The sequence below is a fragment of the Pleurodeles waltl genome, chromosome 5 (assembly GCF_031143425.1).
Source record: "Pleurodeles waltl isolate 20211129_DDA chromosome 5, aPleWal1.hap1.20221129, whole genome shotgun sequence".
NCBI lineage: Eukaryota > Metazoa > Chordata > Amphibia > Caudata > Salamandridae > Pleurodeles > Pleurodeles waltl.
In genome coordinates, this window is record NC_090444.1 from 573208574 (window position 1) to 573232237 (window position 23664).

Here is a 23664-nt window from a genome sequence, read left to right on the forward strand (position 1 = left end):
AGACTTCCTCATTTGGAAAACTACTGGATAGCTCAACAATTATCACACTCAACATATATGATATCCATAATCGATAACATGCCCCTATAGGTGAAAATGGAACATTCCTTATTGAAAACTACTACTCCCATGGTTATTTATTATACCAAATGTCCAAAATATTCACAAGCCTCAAATCCAGTTATTTACTCCTCTCAACTAGCATGGTAGAAGGCTCATAAAATCATAAAATGGAACTCCTATGTTCACTTAAATGCTCCAATTTGGAATAACTCTGCAATTCTCTTTAAAGGTAAAGAGCTTAATTGGTTCCTATGGAGAAATCACAAAATAAATACCCTATCAGACTTATATACACACAAAACAATTCTCTGAAATCATTCTCACAATTGCAAGAGACGTATAAACTTCCAAAATCACAATTTAATAATTTTATTTTGATATCATCTATTTTACATTCCAAAATAGACTCAACTATAGATCCTATAATACAATCTTCTATTGCTCGTTATATATGTGAATGGAGGAACTTCAAAGGTATGGTGTCGGGCTTACACTCCATATTAATTGAGAAATCTTTCTCAGATGATACTTCTGAAAATTTAAGAACATGGTGGTAAACATGATTAAATATCGCCTTTTCAGATAAAGAGTGGGCTAAGGTTCTGGAAAATTATAATCAGGGACTACGTGATGCAAGACTAAAATTTAATTACTTTAAAATATTTCACCGATGGCATTGGTCACATTATAAACTCCACTCAGCTAAACTTAGTCCAAATTCTGATTGCTAGAGATGTCATCAATCTAATTGCGATATTGTGCATGTTTTATGGGAATGTCCTGAGATTCAACACTTTTGGACACAAATAGCAAAATATTTAAGAAAAATGTTATCTAATATTTTGTCTCAATTACCCCAATTGTTTTTATTACACAATATTTCCGGAATGGGTAGGGTTATGCCACAGTTGTACAGATGGTTATCTACGGCAATTAGCCTGGCAAAAATGAATATGTTACGTTTCTGGAAATCTAACAGTTTACCAACAATCCAATCCGGGTTGAAAGATATGTTTGACATTGCACAGTTTGAAAGAGTGATATATAAATTAAATGACAATTTAAAACAATTTGATAATATTTGGAGCATTTTTCTAGAATAGATATGTTTTCTATTATTTCTCTAAGATGATTCCTAAAGGAAACTCTCAAATTTATTTGAATGGAGAATTATTTAAATGTTTCATAATAGTTTGTCGTGTGTTTTCTTTCTCTTCTTCTTATTAATGTCTAACATAGAATGATTATGTGAATTCTTTATTAGTGCACTTAAATGTTTTCTCTTTTTAGTTATGTAATGTATATTTTATATAATCACTGAGCAATTTATGTCTGTATTTGTTTATACAAATTTAATAAAGAATTTAAACACTTATCACTCGATTTAAAGCACGTACAGTCTGAACATTATATCATTATGAGGCAGATGATGTCAAGAAAACCACTCAGGTGTATTGGTCTGAGCAGGGCTTTAAATGGGCGGGATTTCTCCAGGTCTAAGACCCAGCAATAATTAAAAGTGGACTTTGAAACAGGTCCCTATCAGGCCCTATAATCAAGTTTCTAGATTTACAGAAAACAAGCTGATCAATTTATGAACAATGGCAGAAATTAATCCTCAGCATCAAGGTCCTGAGCACAGTTCACATATTTTACTTAAATTTACATTCCATAGCAGTGTGTGTTTTGCAAGACGTTGTGTCAGTATTTTCTTTCTTGCAGCTTATTGTACAGGGCAGTGAGTCCACTCCAGGTGTCTGTGAGTTCAGGCTGTGGGTGAATGTTTATAATCAGCAGTTGAATCTGAAGGTAGTATAAGTATCCAATAGTGCCCATCAGTGGGTCATAAGAGTGTCCAGAATACGTGCTTCTCCAATCCTTGGCCTCTCTGCAGAGTTGTAGGAGGCTGGCATGGTTTGTAGTGGGTACCTATGGTACTTACACCTTATACCATGTACAGTTATCCCTTATTAGTGAAATGTCGGCAGTGTCTAGAAGCCAGGCTGTCTAGAGGTAGCTGTAGGCAGAGCATCCAAGGCTGATCTAGGAGACATGCAAAGCTCTTGCAATACCACTGTAGTCACACAGTACTCACACACAAGAAAGACAATACTGGGTATTACCAAAAATAAAGGTATTTTAATTTAGTGACACAAGGCCAAAAATATCATAGAGGCTATACTCCCTTAGAAGGTAAGTAAATAACAGAAAATATACACTAGTAACAAAAATCAGGTAAGTACACAGTCACAAAATAGTACAAATAGTGAAAATCACCATAGGCTAGAATGGGCCTAGGGGCAACACAAACCATACACTAAAATAATGGAATGCAAAAGATGGTTCCCCACCTAGGCAAGAGTAGTGTGTAGAGGGGCACTGGGAGTATAAGAAAGCACCAAAGGTAAGTAAAGTACCCCACCCCAGAGCCCAGGAAAACAGGAGTAAAGTACAGCAAGTTTCCTCAGAAAACACTAGGAATCGTGCTAAAGGATTATGCAAAAACCAAGCAAGACTGCAAGACACCAACGATGGATTCCTGTACCTTATGACCTGTGGAGAGAGGAGACCAAGTCCAAGAACAGATGAAGAGTCCAGGAAGAACAGGAGCGCCTGCTAACCCAGCTGAAGGTGCAAAAGTGGATTCTCTGGTTGGAAGAAAAAGTTAAAAATGCACCAAAGAAGACAGCTGTGGGTTCCTGCTAGGTGCAAGAGATGTCTCACGTTGAGTCGTTGGATGCAGGCTGGTTTTCGTCGTTGGATTCGGCCAACAAGCCTTGGCTCAAGCAAATGTCGTGGTTGGCAGGAAAAGGCGCTACCTGGGCCCAGGAGGGACCTGGGGGTCTTAACCTGGACTCAGGAGTCAGAGGGGGCTCTCTGCACTTTAGAGAGCCCTCAGAAGACCAGGACGCACCCACAGGAGGCCCAGAACATGGGGACAAACGAGTTAGAAAACGGTCATTGCAGCACTACACAAAAGGTCCCACGCCGCCAGAGAACAACTAAGGGAGCTGAGCATCACAAGATAGAGTGCTGGGGACCTGGGCTATGCTGTGCACAAAGGATTTTTCTGGAACAAGGGCACGGAAGTCCTAGGAGCTGCAAAACACACCTTGCACAGGGGTACTGTCTGGCTCGGGGAAGCAAGTCCTTACCTCCATTAAATTTGGACAGCTGGACCTTTGGACAGTCAGGATCACTTTGGTCCACCACCTGTGTTCCAGGGATCACCCTTGTCGCCAGTAGAGGAGTCCCAGAGTACCAGTTGTTGCTGCAGAAAGGTGCCTGCTGAAGCAGGGAAGTGATCCGTCACTCCACAGGAGCTTCCTTCGGTCCTTCTGGTGCCGGATGAAGACAGGCAGCCCTCAGGGCACGCACAACCTGGAAACTGTTGCATTTGCTGGCAGGAGCTGAAGTTACAGAGTTGCAGTAGCTTCTTGAATACTTTGTTGCAGTTGTAGAGTTCCTGAAGCAGTTCTGTGGTTGATCTGACTGTAGAAAGTGAAGCAGAGGTTGCAGAGGAGTCCTGCTGGAATCTTGCAAAACCGAATCTGAGGAAACACCCAGAGGAGAGACCCTAAATAGCCCTGAGAGGGGGATTGGTCACCTAACCAGGTAAGCACCTATCAGGAGGGGTCTCTGACGTCACCTGCTGGCACTGGCCACTCAGATGCGCCCAGTAGAATCTCTACAGGTAGGTCAGTGGATACTACAACTTTTTTAGGACCAGCAACCTCCCCCCGCAGCTGAGATTCACAACAGCCATGGTGTTGTTATGGGCGTCAGTAACTTGGTACCGATGACCAAGTAGGCAACCAGTTTCTCCATTACCATAGTGACACTGGCACCTGTGTCCCTGTAGGCCTCAACCTGAACACCATTTATTAGGGGTAGTTGCTTGTACTTATCCATATTAAGGGGACACGCAACTAAGGTGGCTAGGTCAATGCCACCATCATAGACTAAAACAGCCTCAGTGGTCTCCCTTACTAGACCAACCCCCATTACATTACCAAAAGTGAGTCCAGCTACACCCTTAGATTGGCTATTTGTAGAGATTTTCCCACCACCACTGTTATTACTAGGGGCACTAGTGGAAGCAGGGGGGTTGTGGTGGTGGGGGGTTTGGTGTTTCTCTTGGGACAAGTGGAGTCACTTGCCCAATGGCCTTTGATTTTACACAAATAACACCAAGGCTGTTTCTGATGGTTAGAAGGGGATTTGGGCCCGCCACCCCCTGAGGATTGTTGTGGGCCTGATGAAAACTCTGACTTTTTATCTTTGTCCCTACCCTTCTCATGTGACTTACCATCCTTCTTCTTCTTGTCATTGTCACCACCTGTATGAGCTTTTTTTCTGCTCACCCTTATTCTGACCTATTTGTCTGCCTTCTTTCCCAATTCTTGGGGAGAGGTCAGATCTGAGTCCACAAGATACTGGTGTAACAAATCAGACACACAATTGTTAAGAATATGCTCTCTCAAGATTAGATTATATAAGCTTTCATAATCAGACACCTTGCTCCCATGCAACCAACCTTCTAAGGCCTTCACTGAACAGTCTACAAAGTCTATCCAATCTTGCGAAGACTCTTTTCTGGTTTTCCTGAACTTAATCCTATATTGTTCAGTGGTTAAGCCAAATCCATCTAAGAGTGCAGTCTTCAGACCATTATAGTTATCTGAATCATCTTCTCTGACAGTAAGTAGCCTATCCCCCCCTTGCCAGAGAAGGACAACCACAAAATAGGAGCCCACTGTACCTAAGGGACCCTCTGAACGTTACAGGCCCTCTCAAGTGCAGCAAACCACTTGTAGATGTCACCCCCCTCCTTGTAAGGGAGAACAATTTTATGCAGGTTTCTAGAGTCATAGTCTTCTCTCTGACATTGCAACTTCTAAAACTGCTATTGCTGCTGCCTCCATGGTGAACTAACCCCAACCCCTGTCTTTCCCTTTCCACAGCTAGGGATTCCCTAGCTAAGGCCAACTGTTGCTGTTGCAGCCTCAGTCTGGCTTCCTCCAACCTCAGCTTTCTGAGTTCCGTATCTAGAGTGTTGTCCTCAGGGTTGGATGTGTGGGACACCTCTGAGACAGAAGTGACATGGGAATGAGCAGAGGCTGATCTTTCGCTAACTTGTGTAATCCTAGTGACCTGGCCTCTAGGTGTGAAGGGTGCCTTACTAGGAGGTTTGTTAATAGAAAGACCTGTGGAAGGACCCTCCCCTGGATCTTCAGGACCCTCTCCTGAATTTACCTGGTTAGAATCCCCCTCAACCTCCCCCTCTGGTTCTACATGACCATCAGAATGCTCCTGTGGTTCTTCCCAATCCCTAAGCTTCTTTCCAACCCACTCAGACTTTTAAAGTTAAGGTTCTCGTAGGTTGCCTTGATAACCCTGGCGGTGGCCTCAATAGAGGACTTAGTGATAGAAAAAGTTAGGTTAAAGTTGAGAAAAAGACCTACTTTATCTAACGTTTTAGAAGTTTTAGAGTGAAAGTGAGACTGCTAGGTATACTTATGTGTAGCTCTAAGTATTAGAGTACTCTTTCTTGTGGAAAGCACCAGTGACAGAGTGATAATTGCAAGTACTTATCCCACAGCTGAACCACCAATGTAGGAGGCTGGCCGGGTATAAGGTGTAAGTACCATAGGTACTCACTACAAACCAGGCTAGCCTCCTACAAGAGTTCCAGAGCAGTAGCCTCTTGTGCCAATTACAATTGTGATTCTGTGTGAAAGCATGTGAATCAGGTACAAAGCTGTCAACAGGGTGAAAGTAAAAGAAAATCCAGTGATTATAGGTGAGTGGGTGTTGTGTGTAGCGGGGATGGTGAAGTGAAGGAGATGAAAGGAAGTACATACTAGAAAGGATGAATAGAGGGTGCTGAACAGTAAAGAGATGAGATGTGTCACATACAGATTTCAGATTTCACAAAGATGTAAGGAGATAAATGGTGTTCGAGTGAGAGATTGCAGAGGAAAGTGGTGTGAAGGTAAGAATGTGAGTGTTTGAGACACCCTGAAGACTACCACTCCTTCCACAGGTCTTAGAAATGTTTAATTAAGTCTTATACTATCAGAATTGAAATATTTTCAATTCTAATTATTCACAACAAAATCATTGCTATTGCTCCTTTATCTGATACTGCTAATACGCATTGGCAAAGCCAGTAGTTCTGGCTTGTTTGAGGTTCAAGTCTGTAATTGTGTGATCTTTATGGATACAGTAACAGAAGGGTCACAGAGAAGCATCAAAATACTGTTCAGATGGCACGCTATGGGAAGTGGAGGATTTTAGTGGATCTTTTTTAAGCCATGCCCCTATTTACATAGGCCATGCCTCTTAAAATGATTATCAGTTACGCTTCTTACGCCTAGCTGCTTTTGAACTCAGCCACCACCCCACCACCCCAGCCACCCACCACCACAAACACACATTTTTTCATCCCACTTAAAGCTCTGGGTCTGAGAGCACCAGTATCTAGGCATCCTCGTCCCACTGCTGTCATCTCCTCTTTAAACGCACCACTGACAGCCAGCTGTCTGGCTTGATTCTATGCTTTACCCTTCCCAGCCATGTGAAGATTTCTCAGTCTGCCAAAAAAAGCTGGTTTTAGGGACATATTGACCCAAGACATTGGTCCTTACCAACATTATTTGTCAAAGTAATTTCTCCAACATTAACCTAATCTTGTATCATCAACAGTGAGCATTCACTGAAATTTCATTTCATGTGATATACTTTTAGAATTAAAGAACTTTCACACACTTTAACAGTGTGGAGGGGAAAATACTGCCTTCAACATCTGCCCATCAGCCATCACTATCGAGAACTTGACTCTTCTTCTTGCGGGGACTTAATGATGAATTTTCCTCCTTCTAACAGGAGGGATGAACCATTGTTCTAGTTCTTATGTTCAAAGTTTAGCAGATGGACATTCACGCAGTCTTATCGATGGCTCGAAAATCTAATATCTTTAGCATTAGTGGCAGCTCAAATGCTTGCCCGGCAGCCACAAGATTTTCCCTGAACAGACCTACAAAGTTATAGTCTGCAAAACAATCATTGTGATTGGCTGGCCAGCTCCCAAGATTCTTGCTATTTGATATTATTCACATGCTTCTGCTTTAGGGAAGAAAAGAGGTTGTGCCTTCCTATCTACCAGTGCCTTGAAATGTTTTTGAAGTCGTTATGTTTGTCTAAGCCAATGATGCGTTAGACCAGGTGAGCGCTTGTGGGCAGTCCTGCCAGTTATGCTCTGGTGTTGATCAGCCTGATCTCAGCTTCCTTAAAGTTGACTTACCTTAATCGCATCAATGCATCTTTCTAGTACCATAAAGGTGTCTATTAGAGCAAGCAGTAAAATATTTAATGATGTAATGATGTGCACCTAGAGACGTAGCTTCGATTGGTGCAGCAGGTTTAGTGGGCCCGAGGCCCTGAGGGGCCCAGTGAACCCTGATAATTGCTACATTTGATAATTGAGACATCAGCCCGGATCTCATTTCCTTCCTTGCACTATGTTCCATGACACACTGGCTCCGCTACTGCGCGCACTGCAGTGAATAAGTGTATTCTGGCGATTTTCCAGTCGTTTGGAACTCTTTGGGGGAAAACACAGATGTGTTCTGCCATGTATTGCAGCACAGACAGAATATGTGTTACATTTCACCATATCTCAAATTTTGCTTGAACTTTCCACCGTAACAAATGACTTCGTGTATGATGAAAAGTGGTTCCAATATTATTTTCTGTATGACATATGTGTAACTGTTTTGCAGAAAAGGATCAACAATAGTGGATATTGGAAAAGATTTGATTGGTGGGTGTCACGTAATAAGTGCGCAGAAGGACAAGTAAGTTTAAATAATTTATTTTTACAAGTAAATATGCATTAATTAGAGTGTGAAGTCTTGTGAAGTGGTTTATAATAACAACAAAGACTGCTTCTGTTGATCAGGCAACAAACACAGTTTCTGCGGGTGCTAATAAGAATCACTGTCAATACCCACGTAAAAGACTCTCGTTTTATAACCATCACTAGGATGTCAAACTGAGTGGGTTCTCTAGGATTCAACGCTGTGAGATGTGCCCAACCAACTGAGCCAACCTTATGGTTGATCAATCCTGCCTTAACTCCACTAGAGTCATTTTGTTACACATCTAAAACAACTAAGCAAGTCTAAGTATTTAGCCCTTACAAATTTCTTGCTAGTTGTGTGATGAGTCAACTTTTCGCACACACTTACAAAGTGAGAGCACGTGTCAATTGTAGCACACAGACATTGTACCTGGGGCCTGATTTAACAGTGGGATAGTGATGGAAAATTCTCAGATTCCTTGAGGCAGTGCCACATCCAGAGGACTGGTGGCCACCATGTGTTCTGAGCAGAAAATTACTCTGTTAAATTTTCTTCCGGCTTAGGTCTTCTCCAATTTTCAGACTCCACTTGAAAGGCTGTCATCATTTTTAGAACAGTTTTCTATCACCAATTATAAAAGCATACGCCAGTTCGGAGTTTTCCCAGCATTATTACATCACATCTGTGTTTATTGTCTGTTTTATTTAGGAACAGGTAATTGCACTTTCATGTCAAGATACCTACGAAATAGTGATTGGTTTCTGCTTTCTTCCAAGTGTCAAACACCGCTCCCACTTCTCCGCTCGTCTCCAGTCTTATTCCTGTGCCATGTCATCCAGATCTGACTTATCCCTCCTTGCCTACACCTTGCCTGCTTTCCTGTCCTTTGCTTCCTTGTGTTTCCATTCTTTCTTTCGCCTCCTCCGCCCTTTCTGTTTTCTTCCTTTGCCTCCATTTCCCTTAGTTTTCTTTCCCTTCCTTGCCTTTCTCTTATCTTCCCTTAATTTCCATTCATTTTTCTACTCTTTCACTCCATTCAATTGCCTCCCGTTCCCTCACCTAATATATTACCTTTCCCCTCATGTACTTTATCTCATCTCCCTTCCCTCACCATTAGACTCTGGCTTGCATAGCTCTCACTCATTCTCCACCCCTTTCACTTCCCCAAACCCTCACCCCTATCCCCTCTCCTCCACGTCCAGTTCTCTCCTCTCCTCTCTTCTCTTGTCCTCTTCTATCTCCTTCTGCTCGTGTTAAAAGTGTTGTTGCATCTGAATTGCCTCAAACTAAAGAAACAGCCTAAACACACAATACAAAATACCAATAATACAGATTTGAGAGGAAAACATGGCAAAGAGAAATACTGACTCACCAGCCCTGGCACGGAAGTGCAGTCTTTAGGCACATGGGCACGTGATCGGGAAAAATGCGGATTTTCACAGTGCAAGAGGGCCTCGGGCAGAAACAGACTGCCTCAATGCCCCATGGTATCTACTGGGAGAGACCCAGGCAAAACGCTAATGGCAGTTGAAGAGAGATGGAGGAAGAAGGAAAACCCAAAGAAATTCTGTGTATGTCTATAAGTATGTATTTCTATTTATTCATTTATTTCATTAGGTGAACTATTGTGACAGCTAAAGCTGCCTGTTGTTAAAACCTACGAAATAGTGACAGACTAGTTAGCGTTGGCTATGTGTGATGACATCATGACGTGAGGTTACAGGTAGTGATGTCACAATTCAACATATCTCTCATTTTAAAGACAATGGGCCTTTTTTACAAGTCACTACTGACAACAGTGTTTACTATGTAGGGTAAATTCATGTAAATGTATGTAGTATGTTTTCATAGCTGAACTACATACTTTTGCACACCAACTTGTCTGTCAGTGCAACTCAGTGAATACATTTCCCCACACACGAAGATACATTTAAAGAATAATTCTTGGATTTATAAACATATAATAATTTACACAGTGGATAAATTATAATCCCGAGTACACACTGCCATGCAATGAAACATCAATTTAGGAACAGAGAGGTTACCTAAAACGCTGGGCACTCAGTTATCTTTTATATTTTGAATTTATCAAGTGCAAATAAGGGAGGGTGTTGTAAGTGTTCCCAAACAAGACAAGTCCCTGTTTTATAATTTGTCTTTGAACTTTATTGCAGTACACGACCTGGCGTCGATCCACATCAGGGAGCCAGGAACAACTGACCTCCCTGGAATTTCACTCCGCTTCCATTCTGAATGGAACCCTCTTGTCCCAACTTTCCATCATAACATACCCTCCCCCTTCCCCACATCAACATAACAATAATGTTGCCAACAGCAATATAACGTTGACATTAAACTAAACAAAATAAACATATACACTAAAACACAAATATCAATTCACTTGAGCATATATGTATGTGGGCAAAGCAGGAATAATTCCTTTGAACAGAAAGCATCAAGACATGTAAATGCTGCACTGTAACAAGTATCAAGAAATGTAAATGCAACACTGTAACTATAAAAACTTCAGGATCCCAGATTGTCATCCAAATAGGCTGGTGGTCTATGTGTTTTCATACTCCTAGCAACCCTGTAAATATCCATCCCGATAACCTCAATATTTGTGTCCAGATGTACATAAGCAACTTCCTTATCTTTCTCACTCTCACCCAATCTTGTTCCAGATGATGTCACCTCTTTGTTTCTCTCATTCGTATACAACATCGTACCGGAACTCCCTTCATCTTCTGTCCATCCACATTCTCCACCCCTCTGATACAAAGCCACATTCCCAATATTCCACCTTTCACCTTCTTCCACAACTACACAATACGTACTAACTTTCAATACACAACTGAAGCATTGAATTTAGAAATTCCTCCTCTCACTCTTCCAGATTTTATCTTGACCTAGTCATCTACTCTTATTCTAGAATCGTTCAATGCTACAATTTCTCCATCAGACAAAATCCACTATTTAAGCCACGAAGGGACTAATTTTGTGCCTTCTAATCTCCCCCTCACCAATTGAAATGGGCAATTGTTAGAGGTACTATGGGTAGTGGGGTGATATGCCCATATCATCTCCTACATCATTTGTTTTACACTGCAATGATTAGCCATAGCCATCTGAATGTTTCCTTTGACCAGTCTATTGGCCCTCTCAACAATGCCATTTCCTTTTGGGTTGTATAAAGAATTTCAGGAATATCTCTCCCCACACAGCTTTAAAAATATAACCATTTCATTAGAAGTTAACTGAGACCCATTATCCATAATAATAATAAGGTATACCCTCGTCCGTAAAAAATCCTTCCAATACCTCTATGGCTGTTTTCATGGTAATATCTCTCATTAACTTTACTATGAGCCACCTTTAATAGACATCCACAACAACAGCTGCAAACGTTAACTCAAATGGTAATTCTGACATTGGTCCAATAAAATCAAGACAATTGATATGCCACGGTTTCCCTGGATCTTCAATATGACCACACTTTCTCTTGTCACCCACTCTCAGCCTTTTCTCACTTACCTGCCTATGGTACATCTCTCCACCCAGTCCTTCACTTGGCCATCCAAACCTAGCCACCGAAACACCTCTTAGAGTATTCTGCTAGTTAGTCCCTGACCTATGTGCCCCTCTTGTGCTAGTTTGAGCAATCTAAACCTCAAACCACTGGGTGGAACATTTTGGTCACCTCTCATTATTAGTTCTCACCACAAACTGACAAGTCATCCAACGCATTTAGGTAAGGCCTCATTGACACAGGTAATGTGCTCTCACTCCTGTCTCCTTTACAGATCATATTAGGGACTTCCTTAAAAACTCGATCTGACCTCATTTCTTCCTCCCACTTCTTAAAAGAACCCAAATCATTTTCTACAATGTCCTGAACTGAGGCTACCACTTCTTCTGTATCACAGTCTATTACTGACTGACAATCCACTGTTTCCAAACCAAGAGATAATTTTGACAATCTGATTGCACATTCTTCCATCCTTGAACAAATTCCATCTTGTGTTGATACTCTTGTAATCTTGCCGCTAATCTGGCCAGTTTTGCTGACCCTTTGCCTGCTCCTCCTTTAACAAAAGTTTGGACAAAGGCTTGTGATCATTACATAGGACAAATTACAACCCCCATAAGCATAATGCAGTCTACGCTTCATGCTCTATTACATAATAGTTTCTCTCTGCTTGTGTCAGGGTGCGGGAAGCAAACGCCACTGTTCTTTCATTGTACCCATGTACTTGGGATAGTACAGCTTCTAAACCAGTTGCACTATCATCCACCGTTAGTATCAATTTTAGTTTTATATCGAAATCAGTAAGAATCCCTGCATCACAAATCTAATTTTTTATATTGACAAAGCACTTTTGTTGCCCACTCTCCCATATAAATGTGTTTCCTTTACGCAATAATTTCCTTAAAGTCTCTGTTTTGTCAGCAAATCTGTCCACAAATTTAGAATAATATTCTATCAAACCTAAAAATGATCTCAGTTGATCCTTATCAGTAGGGGAGGGTGTCAGCATTATCACGTCCAACAAAAATTTGTGATACTTCCATTGGATACGATATATCCCAAATATTCAAAATGCTTGAGTAAAAATGCGCAAACACAAACCAGGCTCTCCCAGAATTTTCAACACTTTTCTCAGGATAGCATTGTGTTCTTCAATTGTCTCACCCATGACCAAAATGTCATCTTGAAAAAATTTAACATTTTCTACTCCTCCAAACATATATGTCATCGTACGCTGATATAGACTTGCTGTCGATGCGAGCCCAAATGGCATGCAAGTAAATTGAAAAGTTTCCTCTGAAGGCACAAATGCTGTCAAAGCTTTAGAATTTTCATGTAACTTGATCTGATGGTAAGCACTTCTCAAATCAAGTTTCAACAAATACCTACCACCTTTCACAGAAGATAACAATTCATTAATATTGGGAACGGGATATATGTCAACCACAATGTTTTGGTTCAGCGATCTTAAGTAAACACAAAATCTTACAAGACACCCGTTTCTGAGTGATCACCAGCAGGAACATCCAGGGAGACGCCTCTACAGGGTCAATAATGCCTTCACTTAACATATCCTCAAGTTCCTCTTTGACCTCATCTCTCGCTACCAGGGGTACCCTACAAAGTATGTGTTTTCTTGGTATAGTATCTTCTTTGAGCACTATTTTGTGCATGTAACCCTCTAAGCATCCCATATTATTCCTAAACAGTTTCCGGGCACCATTCAGTATTTCTTCCAGTTGAACATCCTCCACAACCAGTATTTGATTGGATACCCTGGGAATGATTACAATATTGAGGTCAAACGTGTGCATCCACCATAAAATAGAAGGTCTATCCACAGATATATATAGCTTACCTTCAATGCACCTCATGTTATATTGTATGTGTCCTACCATATACCCCAAGATATCAATCTTTTCACCTGGTATCCACCTGGATTAATATCCTTCGGCAACAAAGTTACATCCTTCAAATGAGCTTTGAATAACTTCTCTAGAATTATGATATAAAGTGAACCAGAGTCAATCATGAGCTTTATCTAACAGCCATCTATCTTGAAATTAGCTGTGGATCTACATGCCCTCCCCTTGTCTCCTGCTTCTGTCAGATTTTCTAACCTTTCCTCTTGATCAATAACTAAAATGTTGTCGCTGCAGGTGGTATCATCCATATTCACCCTAGACTTCATCTCTTTGCTATTCTTAGTGCTTTCCCTACGCATCCATGCGTAGTGGCCTTTGCAACCACACTTCCTACAATCCTTATTTATTGCAAATAATTTCTTTGAATCTGACATACGATACATGCTCCCACAATGGGTACATTCTCTCTCTTTATTCTTTGCTATTGTAGAAGTGCTCCCCACCTTTCTAGATACTACATTGACCTCTCGTTCCATGTTCTGACAGTCACCGACCATTGCTACCACATCACTTGTCTTGTCCCTTTTACTCAATTCTCTTATGCAGCGCTGTTACCCTTCATTAACTTTAGCCATTTCAATAGTGTAGGATCTTTTACAGCCCATAACCTCAACTGAATTTTCTTTTCCTGGCATTGCACAATAAGTTGGTCACATATCAACTCTTCTGTTATGGATCCAAACTGACATTTGTCAGGTAATTCTCTTAATCTTGCTACAAATTTATCAATTGTTTCATGGTCATTCTGAGGTTGTGTTTAAAACTTATATCTAGCCATTACTAAGTTTACTTCCTTCGCACATCTTTTCTCCAGCCTTTTGATAGCTTCTTTGAAAATCTCATCCATTGGTTGAGCATTAGGACCCAATGCAATAGGTAAGTGTAGGAAAGTGCCCCTTTTGGCATGGTTACCCCACACTTTTTGTCTGATATGGATGCTGACTTGACTGAGAGTGTGCTGGGATCCTGCTAACCAACCCCCAGCACCAGTGTTCTTTCCTAAAAACTGCACCATTGCTCCCACAATTAGCACATCACTGGCACACAGTTAAGTCCCTTGTAAAAGGTACCCATGGTACCAACGGCCCTGGGCAAGGGAAAGTCCCCAAGGTCTGCAGCATGTATTATGCCACTCTAGGGGGGCCTTCACCAAGCACATGCACACTGCCATTGCAGCTTGTGTGTGTTGGTGTGGAGAAAAAGACAAAGTCGACATGGCACCCCTCTCAGGGTGCTATGTCCACAAACCAATGCCTGTGGCATAGGTAAGTCATCCCTCTAGCAGGCCTTACAGTGATAAGGCAGGGTGTACTATATGCACTATATCACAGGTGAGGCCTAGCTGCATGATCAATATACCCCTACAGTGTCTAAGTCCATTCTTAGACTTTGTAAGGGCAGTGTGGCCATATAAGGTACACGGCCTGGGAATTTGTCATTACAAACTCCACAGCTTCATAATGACTCCACTGAAGTCTGGGAAGTTTGGCATCAAACATCTCAGCACAATAAACCCACACTGATGCCAGTGTTGGATTTATTGAAAAATGCACCCAGAGGGCATCTTAGAGATGCCCCCCTGCATTTTAGCCAAGCTTTCAGTGAAGGACTGACCAGTCTGTGCCAGCCTGCCACTTCCAGACGAGTTTCTGACCACATTGGGTGAGAACCTTTGTGCTATCTGTGGCCAGAAACAAAGCGTGCACTGGGTGGAGTTACTTCACACTCCCCCCTGCAGGAACTGTAACACAAGCCGGTGAGCCTCAAAGGCTAAGGTCTCTTGTTACAGTGCACCAGGGCACTCCAGCTAGTGGAGATGCCCCCCCCGGACAAAGCGCCACTTTTGGCAGCAAGTCAGTGGGAAAATTAGGAAAAGCAGGAATAAGTAACCACTTCAGCTAGGACCACCCCTAAGGTATCCAGAGCTGAAGGGACTCCCTCCTTGCAAAATCTTCCATCTTGGTTTGGAGGACAGGGACCAATAGGGTTAGGTCTGTACCCACCTCTCCATTGGCTACTCCCTTCTGACCCCTGTAATGCCCCTAAATCCAGGATTTAAGGGCTCCCATGAACCTAGCTCGTCGTATTCCTGGCAACCTCAAAAAGACCACAAGAAGAAAGAAGAAGTACTGCTAAGCTGACCCCCAGCAGAGAAGACTGAAGACACCAGCTGATTTGGCCCTATCCCTACAGGCCTGTCTCCAGCTTCTGAAGCCCTGCTACAAAAAGGTGTTGCATCCTGCAGGCACAGCAACCTCCTAAAAGCCTCAAGACGACTTCCTGCACACCAGAGGACCAAGATCTCCTGTGGACAGCGGCCCTGCCCAGAAAGAAACTCCAGCAAAGGACTCCAGAACTACTCCAGATCCGCAAGTCCTGCCCACTCTGCCCCGGACACCCACAGCCCATGTCCAGGTGGCCCATCAGTCCAGAGCAGGTCCCCAAGTGATTCTGACCTAGTGTCCACTCTGGGTTGACCCCTTCTGGCCACACAATGATGTCTGCAGTCTAAATCCAAAGGACCCCTGTTCACGAGTGAACCGGATGAAGGTATCTAATGTCTAGATGTACCCCTGCAGCCCCCTAGCCTTGGGGAATCTGACCAACAGCCCAGCAACGTTCAGAAGACAGCCCTCCTCCTTGTCCAACCTGTGATTTTCCAGAACCGACCCCCTGAACCTAGCCTGGTTCCAAGTGCCCCCAGTCTGCATAGGAGCCCATTTTAAACCTTGCATCATCTTTGACCTCTGCACCTGTCTAGCCCTTTGTTGCTGGTGGTGGGTGTTTGGAGTTAACTTGAACCCCAACGTGTGGACATCCTAACCCCAGGAGACTGTAACTTAAGTCTTGTACTTACCTCAGAACTGTACCAACTTTTCTTCCCCCAAGAACTGTTTCTAAAAAATGCTTTGTCAACTTTTAAAACAGATATTTACTATTTTCTTGAAAACCATTTAACTTGCCAAATTGAAACACAGTGGTGTTGATACATATGTTTGATAATTAGTTGCAAATGTACTTACCTGTAAACTGGGGCCCAGCGTTGCCTCCGATGAGGCTTCTGCCCCCCCTGCGACTCTTATAAAGGTGAGGTGGCCTGGTGGTGCGGGTGGCCTCCGTCAAGGCCTCCTTCCTGCCCGTCCTGCCCACGACTTCTCTGGGGCCAGGTGAAGCGGGGAGCCTCTGATGATGCCTCCTCCCTTCGACGGTGCTCGCACCCGATTCAGTGCGCGAGCTTGTTCAAAGCCCACCCTGGCTGCAGCAGTGGAGCCTGACAAGAATCTGGTCCGGTTGGTGCCACATGGGTGCTCTACGTAGATCGCTTCGTCGCTAGGTGGCACTCGCTCCAGGTATCGTTCTTTGGGGCCCTGGGGGCATGAGACACATCGCGCCTCGGAGGCACTAAACACACATGGGTGTCCGGGCCGTGGCGGTGATCTTCCCGGCCGCAGGGTAAAGGAAGCACTCTCAAGACTCTAAATAAATAAAATGAAGGCGCTCTCAAGGTGCTGTAGGCGAAACAAGTGGAGCGCTCAGAAGGAGCATTCCACGCAGCGCTGTCCATGCAATAGGGTGCTAAGGGTTGCAGGGGTCTGGAGCCAAAGCACCCAGCCAATGGGGGCACAAAGCAAATACGGGGGGCAGCGCCCAGCAATCAGGCCAGCTCAAAGGGGATGCAGACGCTGGCAGTTCCTCCTAGTTACCCAGCAGGTCACAGGTCAGCACAGCAGTAGCTGTCCAATTTCAGGTATGTTTCTTGTGCACAGGTATCTCTTTTACATGGGGAAAAAAACCCTGTACTTATACTCAGTTTTGCACAACACTTACACAGAGAGGGAGAGGAGGTTCCAACCAGTTCCAACTGTTTCCAGGAGTGTCCCCTCTCTCCTGCAGCACAGGCTCCAGACATCAGTGGGGGGTAAACAAGCCCTTTGTGTGAGGCCAAGGCATAGCCTTTACAAATACAGGTGTGCCCCGCCTCACCTTCTCTCAGACCAGGAAGTCCATTCAAAATGTAGATGCACCTCTGTGACACCTGCACCCTCCCTGTGTAGAGACCATCTGAAAAGTATGCACAAAGCGCAACTGTCACTCTGCTCCAGACGTGGATTGAAGTCTAGCTGCAGAACACCAGAGTCATAAGCACAGAGAAATGCTCACTTTCTTTGTTGCATTTGAAGTGTTCCTGAAGCAGTTCTGTGGCTGATCTGACTGTAGAAAGTGAAGCAGAGGTTGCAGAGGAGTCCTGCTGGAATCTTGCAAAACCGAATCTGAGGAAACACCCAGAGGAGAGACCCTAAATAGCCCTGAGAGGGGAATTGGTCACCTAACCAGGTAAGCACCTATCAGAAGGGGTCTCTGACGTCACCTGCTGGCACTGGCCACTCTGATGCGCCCAGTAGACTCTCTACAGGTAGGTCAGTGTATACTACAACTTTTTAGGACCAGTAAACTCCCCCCCCAGCTGAGATTCACAAAAGCCATGGGGTGGCTAACAGTGTTGTTATGGGCGTCAGTAACTTGGTACTGATGACCAAGTAGGCAACCAGGTCCTCCATTAATATAGTGACACTGGCACATGTGTCCCTGTAGGCCTCAACCTGAACACCATTTATTAGGGGTAGTTGCTTGTACTTATCCATATTAAGGTGACACGCAACTAAGGTGGCAAGGTCAATGCCACCATCATAGACTAAAACAGCCTCAGTGGTCTCCCTAACTAGACCAACCCCCATTACATTACCAAAAGTGAGCCCAGCTACACCCTTAGATTGGCTATTTGTAGAGATTTTCCCACCACCACTGCTATTACTAGGGGCACTAGTGGAAGCAGTGGGGGTTGTGATGGTGGGGGGTTTGGTGTTTCTCTTGGGACAAGTGGGGTCACTTGCCCAATGGCCTTTGATTTTACACAAATAACACCAAGGCTTTTTCTGATGGTTAGAAGGGGATTTGGGCCCACCACCCCCTGAGGATTGTTGTGGGGCTGATGAAGACTCTGACTTTTTATCTTTGGCCCCACCCTTGTCATGTGACTTACCATCCTTCTTCTTCTTGTCCTTGTCATCACCTGTATAAGCTTTTTTTCTGCTCACCCTTATTCTGACCCATTTGTCTGCCTTCTTTGCCAATTCTTGGGGAGAGGTCAGATCTGAGTCCACAAGATACTGGTGTAACAAATCAGACACACAATTGTTAAGAATATGCTCTCTCAAGATTAGATTATATAAGCTTTCATGATCAGACACCTTGCTCCCATTTTGCCAACCTTCTAAGGCCTTCATTGAACAGTCTACAAAGTCTATTCAATCTTGTGAAGTCTCTTTTCTGGTTTTCCTGAACTTAATCCTATATTGTTCAGTGGTTAAGCCAAATCCATCTAAGAGTGCAGTCTTCAGAACATTATAGTTATCTGGTAGCCTATCTCCCCCCTTGCCAGAGAAAGACAACCACAAAATAGCAGCCCACTGTACCTGAGGGACCCTCTGAACGTTACAGGGCCTCTCAAGTGCAGCAGACCACTTGTAGATGTCATCACCCTCCTTGTAAGGGAGAAAAAATGTATGCAGGTTTCTAGAGTCATAGTCCTCTCTCCGAATTTGTAACATGGGGAACTAACCCCAACTCCTGTCTTTCCCTTTCCACAGCTAGGGATTCCCTAGCTAAGGCCAACTGTTGCTGTTGCAGCCTCAGTCTGGTATCCTCCAACCTCAGCTTTCTGAGTTCTGTATCTAGGGTGTTGTCCTCAGGGTTGGATGTGTGGGACACCTCTGAGACAGAAGTGACATGGGAATGAGCAGAGGCTGATCTTTCCCCAACTTGTGTAACCCTAGTGACCTGGCCTCTAGGTGTGAAGGGTGCCTTACCCTTCCCACTACCAGCTATACTAGGAGGTTTGTTAATGGAAAGACCTGTGGAAGGACCCTCCCCTGGATCTTCACGACCCTCTCCTGAATGTACCTGGTTAGAATCCCCCTCAGCCTCCCCCTCTGGTTCTACATGACCATCAGAATGCTCCTGGGGTTCTTCCCAATCCCTAAGCTTCTTTCTAAGCACAGCCCACTCAGACTTTTAAAGTTAAGGTTCTCACAGGTTGCCTTGATAACCCTGGGGGTGGCCTCAGTAGAGGACCTAGTGATAGAAAAAGTTAGGTTAAAGTTGAAAAAAATACCTACTTTATCTAACGTTTTAGAAGTTTTAGAGTGAAAGTGAGACTGCTAGGTATACGTATGTGTAGCTCTAAGTATTAGAGTACACTTTCTTGTGGAAAGCACCAGTGACATAGTGATAATTGCAAGTACTTATCCCACCGCTGCACCACCAATGTAGGAGGCTGGCTGGGTATAAGGTGTAAGTACCATAGGTACTCACTACAAACCAGGCTAGCCTCGTACAAGAGTTCCAGAGCATTAGCCTCTTGTGCCAATTACAATTGTGATTCCGTGTGAAAGCATGTGAATCAGGTACAAAGCTGTCAACAGGGTGAAAGTAAAAGAAAATCCACTGATTATAGGTGAGTGGATGTTGTGTGTAGCGGGGATGCTGAAATGAAGGAGATGAAAGGAAGTACATACTGGAAAGGATGAATAGAGGATGCTGAACAGTAAAGAGATGAGATGTGACACATACAGATTTCGGATTTCACAAAGATGTAAGGAGATAAATGGTGTTCGAGTGAGACATTGCAGAGGAAAGTGGTGTGAAGGTAAGAATGTGAGTGTTTGAGACACCCTGAAGACTACAACTCCTTCCACAGGTCTTAGAAATGTTTAATTTAGTCTTATACTATCAGAATTGAAATATTTTAAATTCTAATTATTCACAACAAAATCATTGTTATTGCTCCTTTATCTGATACTGCTAATACGCATTGGCAAAGCCAGTAGTTCTGGCTTGTATGAGGTTCAAGTCTGTAATTGTGTGATCTTTATGGATACAGTAACAGAAAGGTCACAGAGAAGCATCAAAATACTGTTCAGATGGCACGCTATGGGAAGTGGAGGATTTTAGTGGATCTTTTTTAAGCCATGCCCCTATTTACATAGGCCATGCCACTTAAAATGATTATCAGTTACGCTTCTGACGCCTAGCTGCTTTTGAACTCAGCCACCACCCCCCCACCCCAGCAACCCACCACCACAAACACACATTTTTTCATCCCACTTAAAGCTCTGGGTCTGAGAGCACCAGTATCTAGGCATCCTCGTCCCACTGCTGTCATCTCCTCTTTAAACGCACCACTGACAGCCAGCTGTCTGGCTTAATTCTATGCTTTACCCTTCCCAGCCATGTGAAGATTTCTCAGTCTGCCAAAAAAAGCTGGTTTTAGGGACATATTGACCCAAGACATTGGTCCTTACCAACATTATTTGTCAAAGTCATTTCTCCAACATTAACCTAATCTTGTATCATCAACAGTGAGCATTCACAGAAATTTCATTTCATGTGATATACTTTTAGAATTAAAGAACTTTCACACACTTTAACAGTGTGGAGGGGAAAAGACTGCCTTCAACATCTGCCCATCAGCCATCACTATTGAGAACTTGACTCTTCTTCTTGCGGGGACTTAATGATGAATTTTCCTCCTTCTAACAGGAGGGATGAACCATTTTTCTAGTTCTTATGTTCAAAGTTTAGCAGATGGACATTCACGCAGTCTTATCGATGGCTCGAAAATCTAATATCTTTAGCATTAGTGGCAGCTCAAATGCTTGCCGGGCAGCCACAAGATTTTCCCTGAACAGACCTACAAAGTTATAGTCTGCAAAACAATCATTGTGATTGGCTGGCCAGCTCCCAAGATTCTTGCTATTTGATATTATTCACATGCTTCTGCTTTAGGGAAGAAAAGAGGTTGTGCCTTCCTATCTACCTGTGCCTTGAAATGTTTTTGAAGTCGTTATGTTTGTCTAAGCCAATGATGCGTTGGACCAGGTGAGCGCTTGTGGGCAGTCCTGCCAGTTATGCTCTGGTGTTGATCAGCCTGATCTCAGCTTCCTTAAAGATGACTTACCTTACTTGCATCAATGCATCTTTCTAGTACCATAAAGGTGTCTATTAGAGCAAGCAGTAAAATATTTAATGATGTAATGATGTGCACCTAGCGACGTAGCTTCGATTGGTGCAGCAAGTTTAGTGGGCCCGAGGCCCCGAGGGGCCCAGTGAACCCTGATAATTGCTACATTTGACAATTGAGACATCAGCCCGGATCTCATTTCCTTCCTTGCACTATGTTCCATGACACACTAGCTCCGCTACTGCACGCCCTGCAGTGAAAAAGTGTATTCTGGCGATTTTCCAGTCGTTTGGAACTCTTTGGGGGAAAACACAGATGTGTTCTGCCATGTATTGCAGCACAGACAGAATATGTGTTAAATTTCACCATATCTCAAATTTTGCTTGAACTTTCCACCGTAACAAATGACTTCGTGTATGATGAAAAGTGGTTCCAATATTATTTTCTGTATGACATATGTGTAACTGTTTTGCAGAAAAGGATCAACAATAGTGGATATTGGAAAAGATTTGATTGGTGGTTGTGACGTAATAAGTGCGCAGAAGGACAAGTAAGTTTAAATAATTAATTTTTACAAGGAAATATGCATTAATTAGAATGTGAAGACTTGTGAAGTGGTTTATAATAACAACAAAGACTGCTTCTGTTGATTAGGCAACAAACACAGTTTCTGCTGGTGCTAATGAGAATCACTGTCAATACCCACGTAAAAGACTCTCGTTTTATGACCATCACTAGGATGTCAAACTGAGTGGGTTCACTAGGATTCAACGCTGTGAGATGTGCCCAACCAACTGAGCCAACCTTATGGTTGATCAATCCTGCCTTAACTCCACTAGAGTAATTTTGGAAAACATCTGAAACAACTAAGCAAGTCTAAGTATTTAGCCCTTACAAATGTCTTGCTAGTTGTGTGATGAGACAACTTTGCGTACACACTTACAAAGTGAGAGCACGTGCCTATTGCAGCACACAGACATTGTACCTGGGGCCTGATTTAACAGTGGGATAGTGATGGAAAATTCTCAGATTCCTTGAGGCAGTGCCACATCCAGAGGACTGGTGGCCACCATGTGTTCTGAGCAGAAAATTACTCTGTTAAATTTTCTTCCGGCTTAGATCTTCTCCAATTTTCAGACTCCACTTGAAAGGCTGTCATCATTTTTAGAACTGTTTTCTATCACCAATTATAAAAGCATACGCCAGTTCGGAGTTTTCCCAGCATTATTACATCACATCTGTGTTTATTGTCTGTTTTATTTAGGAACAGGTAATTGCACTTTCATGTCAAGATACCTACGAAATAGTGATTGGTTTCTGCTTTCTTCCAAGTGTCAAACACCGCTCCCACTTCTCCGCTCGTCTCCAGTCTTATTCCTGTGCCATGTCATCCAGATCTGACTTATCCCTCCTTGCCTACACCTTGCCTGCTTTCCTGTCCTTTGCTTCCTTGTGTTTCCATTCTTTCTTTCGCCTCCTCCGCCCTTTCTGTTTTCTTCCTTTGCCTCCATTTCCCTTAGTTTTCTTTCCCTTCCTTGCCTTTCTCTTATCTTCCCTTAATTTCCATTCATTTTTCTACTCTTTCACTCCATTCAATTGCCTCCCGTTCCCTCACCTAATATATTACCTTTCCCCTCATGTACTTTATCTCATCTCCCTTCCCTCACCATTAGACTCTGGCTTGCATAGCTCTCACTCATTCTCCACCCCTTTCACTTCCCCAAACCCTCACCCCTATCCCCTCTCCTCCACGTCCAGTTCTCTCCTCTCCTCTCTTCTCTTGTCCTCTTCTATCTCCTTCTGCTCGTGTTAAAAGTGTTGTTGCATCTGAATTGCCTCAAACTAAAGAAACAGCCTAAACACACAATACAAAATACCAATAATACAGATTTGAGAGGAAAACATGGCAAAGAGAAATACTGACTCACCAGCCCTGGCACGGAAGTGCAGTCTTTAGGCACATGGGCACGTGATCGGGAAAAATGCGGATTTTCACAGTGCAAGAGGGCCTCGGGCAGAAACAGACTGCCTCAATGCCCCATGGTATCTACTGGGAGAGACCCAGGCAAAACGCTAAGGGCAGTTGAACAGAGATGGAGGAAGAAGGAAAACCCAAAGAAATTCTGTGTATGTCTATAAGTATGTATTTCTATTTATTCCTTTATTTCATTAGGTGAACTGTTGTGGCAGCTAAAGCTGCCTGTTGGCAAAACCTACGAAATAGTGACAGACTAGTTAGCGTTGGCTATGTGTGATGACATC

General features: G+C 43.2%; 1 protein-coding gene across 4 annotated transcripts in view; it reads left to right on the top strand.

Annotated features, from left to right (window-relative positions):
- LOC138295834 (uncharacterized) overlaps positions 1-23664 on the top strand; it is a 1330477-nt gene that overhangs the window by 443933 nt on the left and 862880 nt on the right. For all 4 annotated transcript variants that reach the window (XM_069234393.1, XM_069234396.1, XM_069234394.1 and 1 more), the window contains exons 12-13: positions 7848-7922; positions 21878-21952. In XM_069234393.1, the coding sequence (XP_069090494.1) occupies positions 7848-7922; positions 21878-21952 (150 nt within the window). The remainder of the gene's footprint in view (positions 1-7847; positions 7923-21877; positions 21953-23664) is intronic.